Consider the following 11,265-nt stretch of genomic DNA (forward strand, 5'->3'; position numbering starts at 1 on the left):
TGTCAAAATGCGTCTCCCTCAGCGGCCTAGCCCACGTCCATACCAAGCTTCTTCCTGCCTCAGGGCCCTTGCACCTTCTGTTCCTCCTGCCCAACATCCTCCTCTCCACCCTCATCCTTTCACCCAGTTTATTCCCACTCCAATCTCATCATAAATCTCCATGCCCTCCACCCCCATATGGCTTAGAACCCCATGTATATGCTGTCACAAGACCTTTCCTTTTATTTCCTGGCAATTACACCAGTTTGTAACTATTTAGTGACTATTTGAGTGATGTCTGGCTTCTCCATTAGACTGTACGTTCCTGGAAGACGGAACCTGTGTCTATTCTCACCATCATGTCCCTAGCACCCAGTACGTAGCTGGAGGGTGCTTAACAACTACTTGTTAAGGGAATGACAGGGTCCCTAGGTGGCACAAAAGGTTAAGCACACAACTGTTAGCCAGAGCATCTCAGAAGACAGGCCTGGCCATCTGCTTCCAAAAGGTCACAGCCTTGAAAACCCCATAGAGCAGTTCTACTCTACACACACGGGGTCACCATGGGTCAGAATCGACTCACCAGCAACAACAACAAGGGAATGACTGAAGGAAAAAGCAGCTCAGCAGACCCCATTTCCGTTTCAGAGCAGAGAATGCAAGTGTTCGATGTCCCCAGCCGCCATCTAACCGCTTTTTCTCTTCCAGTTAGCCCAGTGAGGCCACGCTCCTGGTCCACTGTGATTCCAAATGTTCTCTGCCTGGAAGAGACCCATGTTCCTGTTCTTTCATGAGGACTCGGAGCCCAGCATGGCCCCCTGCAGGTGAGTCAAAGGGATCCCTCCATGTACTATCTATGCGGAGGTCAGGCAACCTGGAAAATGGCCAGAAGAGTAGGTCTCAGAGTTGAAGGACCTGGATCCTCATCTCCTGGGCAACACTGAAGGAACCAGTATGGTTAAATTCAAAGATAAAACTCCAAGGGCTTGAGAGGCTGGTGTTCAAATCCCCGTCAGGAGAGGGAGGGGGTTTTTCTGTGGGGCTCAGGGGTGGGAGAGGGGGAGGAAGCATTCTTGGTGGTCGTATGTTAGCTACCATGGATGAACTTGGAAATGAAGGTAAGAGTGTTAATCCCTCAAGTCCACACTCAGTGGATCAGACAGGTATGTGCAAGGTCACCTTGAGAGAGAGAACATCTCTAACATGTTGCTGACTTCTGATGGACGGCCAGTACAGACTAGGGAGAGAATGGTGGAGGGGGAAGGGGGGATGTCTGAAATGGAGAGAGAGAAATGGTAGGGCCAACCCTGAGGGGCGCCAGTGTTAGCAAGATACCGACAAGAGGAGCCCAGCCCAGCCTCCTATGGCATTGACCAGGTAGCCATCCCAGCCAGGGCCATAGAGCACTCTGACTCCCAATTCTGCACTTAGCAGGCTGCCCCCTGTTGATCCTGGGGCTCCACAGAGCCAGCTATGGCCCAGGGTGCCATCCTGCCGAGAAATTAATAGCATCTGGTGCCATTTGTTAGCTTCAGTCTCTAGTGAGTTAGACCATGACAAGTAACTCCCAGGCCTGGGGCACTGAGCAAATGGATTTCTACAGCTGCAAAAAAGAAGTCCAAAGGCAAGGTCAAGGTGCACCCGGGGGAGCTCTTACCTGTGGAGGGCTCTGTGGAGGAGTCTGCCAGTCCTGGCTTCCTTGGGCATCCCTGATGTCATAAATTTCATCTTTCCCTGGTCTCCAGGACAATCCCCAGCATCCAAGAAACCTCTCTAAGGGAGGAGAGAGGTGGCAAGCTAGGTGGGGCAGTATGTGTTTCAGGTTGCAACAAGACAAAGTGAAAAGAACAGCCTCTAAATGCATAATGCATTGGGTAATGAGTCTTCAATGCCTCCCAGTAGCCCACAAAATTAAGTCAAATTCCTCTCCCTGGTACTCAAGCTCTCCACGCTCTGCCCCAACCTCACTCCTCCTCACAAGTACCATACGGTCGGCCTAAATGAGAAGACCCTCTCCTGAACCTCATCTAGTGCCTCCTACCCCTCTGCCTTTGCTGGTGCTGTTCCCCAGATCTGAAACACCTCCCCACATCACCTCACCCACCCCAGCTTTCTCCTTCCTCTCAAATAAGTCACTCGTCTTCTCTCTTTAGATCCCTCCCTGCTGTATAAAACCAAAAACCGAACCCATTGCCATCTAGTCGATTCCGACTCATAGTGACCCCATTGGACAGAGTAGAACCCCCATAGGGTTTCCAAGGAGCATCTGGAGGATTTGAACTGCCAACCTTCTGGTTAGCAGCAGTAGTTCTTAACCACTGCACTACTAGGGCTCCTCCCTGTTCTATACTCACAGTTTCTTTCTTGATCGTCACCCAGAAAGGTAGCTTCATCTCTGGGGTGCTTATCTAATCTCCTCACTAGGGTATAAACACCACGCAGTAGGGAAGGAAGAGCCCTGGGTTTGAATTCCAACTGTGTAACCTTGGGAGGCAGCGGCCCTTCAGTAAATTCCAACTTATGGCGACCCCATGTGTGTCAGAGTACAATTATGCTTCATGGGATTTTCAATGGCTAATTTTTCAAAAGTAGATCTCCAGGCCTTTCTTCGAGGTGCCTCCAGGTGGACTCAGTCCTCCAACTTTTCTGTTAGCTACTGAGCTCGTTAACTGTTTGCACCACCCAGGGACTTCACACCAACTAGGATGGCTATTAGAATCCCTATGTGGTACACACTTCTTGTCCCCCTTAAAGATCTCAGGGACAAAGCCTTTCTTCCTTAGCACTCAGGGAAGACTGATCTTCCCTTATTCAACCTCATCTCTTGCCACTCCCCACTTCCTCATCCAACATCTAAGCCCTCCTTCCATAAATGCTCTCACTCTGAGCCTCTGCGGAAGCTTCTCCCTCTGCCTGGCCTTCCCTTCCTCCTTCCTTTCCCCTGCTGAACTGCTCCCCCTCCTTCAAGGCCCAACTCAAGTCATCTCCTCCGCACCTTGGTCCCATGCCCCTTGTAATGGTTGGTATTATGTGTCAACTTGGCTAGGTCATGATTCTAGTATTGTATAATTATCTTCCATTTTGTGATCTGATGTAATTGTCCTCTGTTTTGTGGTACTATGTAATTATCCTCCTTTTTATGTGTTGTAAATCCTAAACTTCTATATGTTAATGAGGCAGGATTAGTGTGGGGTGTATCCTGAGTCACACTCTTTCTAAAGAGTGTGACTCAAGTCACAGCCTGACTCAAGTCACACCCTTACTCAAGTCACACCTTTACTCAAGTATATGTCATAAGGGAAGTTTCCTTGAAGGTATGACCTGTATCCAATATATATGGACGCTCTGGCAAAACTTGCTCTGGATCCTGTATGTGGCTCATCATCATCTGACCTCCAGTTCTTGGGACTTGAGCCAGCAGCCTTCCGTCTGACCTGACAATTCTGTGATTTACCAGCTTCCACAACCTCATGGGCCTGCAGCCTATCATCTGACCTGCCGATTTGGGATTTGTCAGCTCCTGCAACCACATGAGTCAGGAGAAGCCTCCAGCCTGATGCCTAACCCACAGTCTTGGGACTTGCCAGCCTCCACAACCACGTGAGCCATTTCCTTGAGATAAATCTTTATAGATATATATATAAAGCATAAGTGTATATATATGTATATATGCTTCATTGGTTTTGCTTTTCTAGAGAACCCTGCCTAAGACACCCCTCATTCTACCACCAAAATGCTGGACCACAGTTGCAGTTGGAGTTCCTACAGGGCAGGGCCACATGATACCCTTCTCTGTGTCCCTACACTCAATGCAGAGCTCGGCAAGGAGCAAATGCTCAAGAAACATTTAAAGGATAGATACATTGATTAATGAGTCCATCACGAGCTCTCAGCATGGCTCCAGGAAGCTGGCCAAAGGCTGCAGGAGGCAGAGGGTTTTTCCTGGGAAACCACAAAGGCCATCAGCCAAGTCTGTCCCATACTTTATCACCCAAAAAATGACGTTCCAGGAAGAGCCCCTCTACCTCCCTTCACTCACCAACTGGGCACTGGGGAAATCCCCAACTAGTCCCACCCTTTGGGTTGTGCTTTAGGCTCTTCAGTGTATCTTCACATCTACTCTTTGATCTGAAACTTACAACAGCCCTGCAAGGCAAGTCAGGAAGAGATAAAGCCCTACTCCAAAGAAAACCAAATGGAAGTTTAGAGAAGTCAAGCAGTCAGGCCAAGACCACACCACTAAGATTAGAACGCATGTCTGTCCAAATTCTCTTTTTCCACTATGACCCACGCCTCTTTGCTGCGGGTAGAGATGACTTAGCCTTAACGGCAACTCTTCTAGAAAGTGGGGTATCCCATACTTGTGCCCAAGAGGGAAACAGGAGCCAGTGGATTAATAATGGGGTCACTGATACAAAAACTTGCAAAAGTAATGCTGGAGTTTGACATGGCTTGTTTTAATAGGTTCACAAAAATAGATAATTATCAAGATAGCACCTAAGGTTTATTAAGCCAAGTGCCACTCTTGTCTCAAGTCCCACCACAGCCTTGAGAAGTAGTTTTTGTCATTCTCATTTTACAAGGTAGGCCATTGAGATTCAGAGAGGTAAAGTAACTTCCCTGAGTCACACAGCTTATGAATGAAGGACCTGGGATTTGAACCCAAGAGGACTGCCTGGCTCCAAAGCCCTTGCCCTCCCTCTGTACCATGCCCCCTCTGATCATCAATGCTTCCCAGATGAAGGGTTTGGAAGCAGAATGCTGCCCTTTGCCAGAAGAGGCATGTTTTCCAAGGAGATAAGGCGTGGCAGATGAGCCGTGACTCTGGGGCAGGACAGGAATCTCCCTGTCTGGCATGTTACTGGTTTTCTCTTTAATAAATTACTGGTCCGTCTGTGGCCAGGTTTTGAGGCTAACGGCTAACGGTTCCTTTGGGAGGGGCCCACGTGATAAGGAAGGAATATGCAGTGTATCCTCCTGTCCTGGGAGCTGCAGGGAAGTCCAGGTCCAAGACCTGTGATTGTTAGTGCTGTTGATAGACTCTGGCCAAGGAAACAGCCCAGGGAAGCCATGAGGCAAAGAGCTTGAGGTCTCAGTTTAGGTCCAAGGAAGAGAGGGGGCCTCTAAGACGCCAGGGAGTCAGGTGTGCTGGGACATGCAGCTCTGAACGGTGGGGCTCTAGAAAAGGGCCCCAGTTCCTCTCCTGACCTCACCTTCTGGAAGCTTTTCGCTGAACAGATTACAAAAAAAAAAAAAAAAATACCCTGTTGCCATCAAGTTGATTCCAACTCAAGGTGATCCCGTGTATTGAAGAGTAGAACTGCTCCATAGGCTTTCCTTGGCTTTAACATTTACGGAAGCAGATTGCCAAGCCTTCTTCCTCTGAGCAGCTGGGTGGCTGGGAACTGCCAACCCTTAAGTTGAACAGACACACGTCCTTATGCCCCTTCTCCTTCTGTATAATGGTTCCTCTTTCGTCTTGTGACCTTCAGGTGTAACAGCCTCTTTACCACTTTCTTTCAGCGCCGAGATGCTCAACATCACCTCGAAAGTCCTCGAGCCTACTCTTAACATGACCCTTCCCCAGAACCGAGACTGCCCCTGGGAAGAGTGGCAGGACTGGCTCAACACCATCCAAGCCCCCTTCCTCTGGGTCATCTTCATACTGGCCACACTCGAGAACGTCTTTGTCCTCAGTGTCTTCTGCCTGCACAAGAGCAGCTGCACGGTGGCGGAGGTCTACCTGGGCAACCTGGCGCTGGCAGACCTGGTCCTGGCCTCCGGGCTGCCCTTCTGGGCCGTCACCGTGGCCAACAACTTCGACTGGCTCTTTGGGGAGGTCCTTTGCCGCGTGGTAAACACTGTGACCTACATGAATTTGTACAGCAGCATCTATTTCCTGATGCTGGTGAGCATTGACCGCTACCTGGCCCTGGTAAAAACCATGTCCATGGGCCGTATGCGTGGGGTGCACTGGGCTAAACTCTACAGCCTAGTGATCTGGGGGTGCGCCCTTCTCCTGAGCTCACCCATGCTGGCGTTCCGGACCATGAAGGAGTATGGAGAGGAGGGACACAACGTCACTGCCTGCTTCATCATCTACCCGTCCATCGCCTGGGAGGTGTTCACCAACGTCCTCCTGAACTTCGCGGGCTTCGTGCTGCCCCTGGTCATCATCAGCTTCTGCACGGTGCGGATCATGCAGGTGCTACGCAACAACGAGATGCAGAAGTTCAAGGAGATCCAGACAGAGAGGAAGGCCACAGTGCTGGTCCTGGCCGTGCTTCTGCTATTTGTCATCTGCTGGCTGCCCTTCCAGATCAGCACCTTCCTGGACACCCTGCTCCGCCTGGGCTTCTTCTCCAGCTGCTGGGATGAGCACATCATTGACGTCTTCACGCAGATCAGCTCCTACGTGGCCTTCATCAACAGCTGCCTCAACCCGCTGGTGTACGTGATCGTGGGCAAGCGCTTCCAGAAGAAGTCACGGGAGGTGTACCAGCGAGTGTGCCAGAAAGTAGGCTGTGGGCCGGAGCCCGTCCAGACAGAGAATTCGATGGGCACGCTTCGAACCTCTGTCTCGGTGGAACGCCAGTTACACATTGCCCGAGTGGGTGGTGAGCAGCCAGTGGGCAATGCCACCCAGGCTGCTGCTAATTTCTCTGAGGACTGATGGACAGTTGCTCCTTAGCATGGCCCCACAGAAGGTTGGAAGGCATTTCCAACGTGTGAGCTTGGGCAAGGAGTAGTGTCTCCATCAAAAGCTAGGAGAGTAATCCCTGTCATGTCCAAGCTGCAGTGAGCACGGCTGTGAGGATGGGGCAACCTATGCCCAGCCGAGGGCTGCACACACACTACAGTGTTATTGCTGTTGTCAGCTGCCAGCCGGGAGCTCCTTCCATGAGTGGAGGGGTGGGGGCGGGGAGAGGAGCCAGTGAGCTTCCCTCCACTGTCCCGCCTGCCCCAGCTCGTCAGCTCACGTCTCCAGGACAATTGCCCCCACGTCTGGTGCAGTGGCTGAGGGCACACTCCAGGCCTGGCTGACTATTTGTGGAAGTTTCTATAATTCGCTCAGCTAGGATTTTGAAGGATGACTTCTCAGATTCACGAAGGCCAAGCCTGAGGGTCGTCTTCTGATGAAATCCGGGGGATCCCTGATAAGAACACAAGAGATCAGGATACTGTGGCTCGTGTCTCTGGTGGATGTACAAAGTGGTTTGTGGGAAAGAAAAACCCAATAAGCACTTTTTGGGCACTTGCCATATACTCAGCACTGAGCACCGTGGGACAACAAGGAAGAAACAGAAGGCCCAGCCTCCGTCTTCAAGGAACTCAAAAGCTCACCTGGGGATGCCTGGACCCTTGCAGCCACCAGGCTGTTGCAGGCAGGATCAACGCAGCATTACGGGTGGTGCAGAGAGCAGGTGCTCCCAGCTCAGCCCATAACTAGCTGCACAACTTAAGCCAATCGATTGCCTCGTCCCTGCTTCAGTTTCCTCCTCTGTCAGATGAGGTTGTTGTAAAGATTAAAGGTCATAGGCATAAGTACTTTGAAAAGTGAAAGGTGCTGTGTACAGTTAAGTCACTGCTGTTATGCATACAGAACGGAAATAAATTTATTTAGGCAAAAGCCACTGCAGACTTAGAGATAGCCCCACAGAGGAGAACAAGTGTTGATAGCTAAGGTTTATGTAAAGCACCCATTATTGTCTGACACATACGACACATAGTAAAAAAAAAATACCAAACCCATTGCCATCGAGTCAGTTCCGACTCATGGTGACCCTACAGGACAGAGTAGAACTGTTTCATAGGGTTTCCAAGGAGCAGCTGGTGGATTTGAACAGCCAGCCTTTTGGTTAGCAGTCATAGCACACCATAACTCTTAAATGTTAGCTCCCTTCCACCTTTCCTTCCACCACCCTGTCTACATCCCTCCCCTACACGCATACGCACACACATATGCACACACACAGGAATTTGGGGGGAAAACCACCTCTTAAATGCTGATTTGTGATGAGGCAGAGAGAAGAAAGGATTCTGATGGGACTTGGCCTAGTGATCACCGGCAGACCCTCCCCGAGGTTGGTAACAGTCGTATGAGAGGCTCAATCAATGGTTTACATCAAAGGTGGCCCCCGTGGTCCAGAGAAGACCTTGAGCAGGAAGTAGTGGGGGGCCACCCAAGGGCAGCAGACCAGTGAGCATGAGGGTCATCTACCTCCAAGTAGTCCATTTCCAGCCCCAATCTCCCTGACACAGGGGCTGAGCACCCCACTGGGAAAACTCAGGTCCATGGCCAAACGGAGATGGCCAGAAGAGTAATCGTGTTCCCATAGAATCAAATGCAGAAGGGCCCGGCTCCGCCCCATAGTGGGTGGGGCCTGAGGGGTGGACAGAGGGCAGGACCCAGATGTCAGGCCAGAGGAAGCTGGTCAGGCATCCTCGGCCAGGGGCCAGGAGATAGCCCCACTCCCAAGTCCCAGACCCTCCTCAGGGAATTCGTTTCTTTGTTTTCTCTATGTCTACATAAGCTGTGTCTTGTGGGCAGCCCCATGCCAAGCCCCACAGGAACATCAAGCCCCAGCGGGGAAGCTCAATGGTGCTTTCTTTGGGGGCAACAAGGATGGTGACTTAGACAGCCCCCAGGCCACGCTCACTCCAAAAGGGTGTCTGCTATCTTGCTGGCTTTCTGGAGAGGCTGGAACCTGAAGGATGGGTACGATTTGGATGGCAAAGAGCCCACAAAGCCTGGCCAACCCAGCTCCGAATTTCAGGACAAAATGGGTCAAAATTTCCCTCCCTGCTCCACCCCTTTTTTCACCACCCACACCCTTCTGCCCCGATGAATAAATCTATGCACTTGTAGCTGGAGAAAGAAAACGGGTGAAATAAGAGGCACGATGGCTTCACTAGGGGGTGTGGAGAGTGCAGACCTCACCCCCCGATGTTGTCAGAGGGGGTGACACCAAAATTACCCCACAGTCTGCAGTGGCATCAGTGGCTGCAGTGGGCAGGCCAGCATCGCCAGAGGAGGGGTTGTCAAGCCAGTGGCGTCACTAGGGATGGTGTCACTTGTCACCTAGTGTGGTAATGCATCACCCCCCCATCACCCACCAGTCACTAGGGTTGGTGTCACCTAGTGTGGTAACTGTCACCACCACTGTCCCCCACAGCACCTGCCACTAGGTAGAGAGAGGGTCTCCACTTTGGCCAGTGGGAGAGGGGAGGAGCTGCAGGGAGCCACAGGGGGCGGGGCCAGCACTCAGCCCTGCTCAGAGATGGGGTAGGGCCAGCCCCACCCACAGGGGGTGTGACACCATGAGTTACCACACTGGGTGACACCCACCCTAGTAACACCACTGAAGAGGTAGGAACCATTTAGTATTGGAATGAAGCTAAACCATACACATTGTTGTTAGCTACCACAGACTAGGTCCCCAACTCACGGCAACTCCATACACAACGGAACAAAACACTGCCCTGTCCTGCACCATCTCCATGATTGGCTGCAGACAGACCATTGTGATCCATACAGTTTTCCAGAAGTAGATCACCAGGCCTTTCTGTCTTAGTCTGAAAGCTAAAACTGCAGGAAACCTGCTCAGCATGATAGCAACACACAAACTACCACAGACGGGTGATGGCTGTGTGCGAGGTGCATTGGCCGGGTATTGAACCCAGGTCTCCCTCGTAAGAAGGCACTGAGCCACCACTGCCCCATCAACCATGCACACACTGTGAATGAAATCTAAGGGGCTACGCTTTGTGATGTACAGCAGTTATTCATCTGCAGGTATGTGATGGCCTAAGGGTCTGCCATGAGCATAGCCACACCACAGCCCTGGGCTCCTAATTGTCATTGAAGGTCCACCTGTGCTGTTAAGAGCAACCTAGCCTATGGGAGGGGAGCTGCCCCGTGCACTGCATTGATACTGTGATAAAGAACCTTCTCTGTCTTGTAACGGACCCTAAGAGGAAGCAGTTCACATAAGGATGAGAGAATAGATGAACTGTGTAAACATGTATCCTCTCTGTACAGCGTAATAAACAGAAGAAGTTCTTACACAGTTGTCATTTATTACAACTTCTGAACCCCCTGAGTTTTATTTCTGTCCTTGGTCAGGGGAACTGACTTGGGTAGGCAGTAGCCTTGGCGTGGTTGTTGGAGGGGGAGGTGCTGGGGAACGTCCATTTATTTCTCCTCAACCTACTCTAGGGTTCCTGTCCTTTAAATCAGTGGCCTCCAAGCTTTTGTAATTGTGTATTCCTATAAGTAAAAAAAGACAAGAGATTTTTTTGATTACGTATGTTGTTATCAGCTGCTGTGAAGTCAGCCCTCAACTCACGGCAACCCCGTGCACAATAGTCCTATTCTGATCCATAGGGTTTTCAGTGATTGATTTTTTGGAAGTAGGTCACCAGGCGTTTCCTCCGAGAGGTACACTGGCCAGGAATCCAACTGAGATCTCTGGTGTGGAAAGCAGGAATGCTACCACTGGACCACCCCTGCCTCCCATTGATTATCCATACTTTATATATATATATATATACTTATTACTATGTAATAAAATGTAAATTCTATGTGTGGCTAATGGCCTCTATGAACAACTCCTCCTTTGCCATGAGATCAGAAGGACTGGATGGTGCCCAGCTACCAATACTGAACATTTTTGATCAAAGATTCTACAGAAGAATCTTGATCAAAAAGGGGAAAATGCAGAACAGAATTTCAAATTATTATGGACTCTAGAATTCCTGGAGCCATGAAGCTTGGATGAACCTCTGAAACTATTGCCCTGAGATAATCTTTAAACCTTAAGCCAAAATTATCCCCTGAAGTCTTCTTAAAACCAAACAAAAAATGTTTGCGATTATTAGCCATTAGAGAAATGTAAATCAAAACTGCAATGAGATATCATCTCACCCTGACACTCCTGGCATAAATCAAAAAAACAGAAAATAACAAATATTGGAGAGGTTGTGGGGAGATTCGAATTCTCATGCACTGTGGGTGGGAATACAAAATGGTACAACCTCTATGGAAAATGATAAGGCACCTCCTTAAAAAGCAAGAAATAGAAATATCATAAACCAAAAAAAAAAAACCAAACCTGTTGCCATCAAGTCGATTTCAACTCATCACAACCCTGTGCAATCCACAGCAATCCCAGTCCTAGGAATATATCCAAGAGAAATAAGAGCCATCACACAAACACACATATGCACACCCATGTTCACTGCAGTATTATTCACAATAACAAAAGGATGGAAACAACCTAAGTG

At 49.9% G+C, this 11,265-nt stretch overlaps 1 protein-coding gene across 1 annotated transcript; it reads left to right on the plus strand.

The window, feature by feature from the left end:
- Positions 1-729: 729 nt before the first annotated feature.
- Positions 730-7,014, plus strand: BDKRB2 (bradykinin receptor B2). The gene is given in 3 exon segments (XM_064292926.1): positions 730-803; positions 5,503-6,579; positions 6,581-7,014. Coding segments are annotated over 3 exon segments (1,299 nt in total). The 3' UTR covers positions 6,729-7,014.
- The last annotated feature ends 4,251 nt before the right edge of the window (positions 7,015-11,265 follow it).

Source organism: Loxodonta africana, chromosome 10 (genome assembly GCF_030014295.1).
Source record: "Loxodonta africana isolate mLoxAfr1 chromosome 10, mLoxAfr1.hap2, whole genome shotgun sequence".
NCBI classification, from domain to species: Eukaryota; Metazoa; Chordata; class Mammalia; order Proboscidea; family Elephantidae; genus Loxodonta; species Loxodonta africana.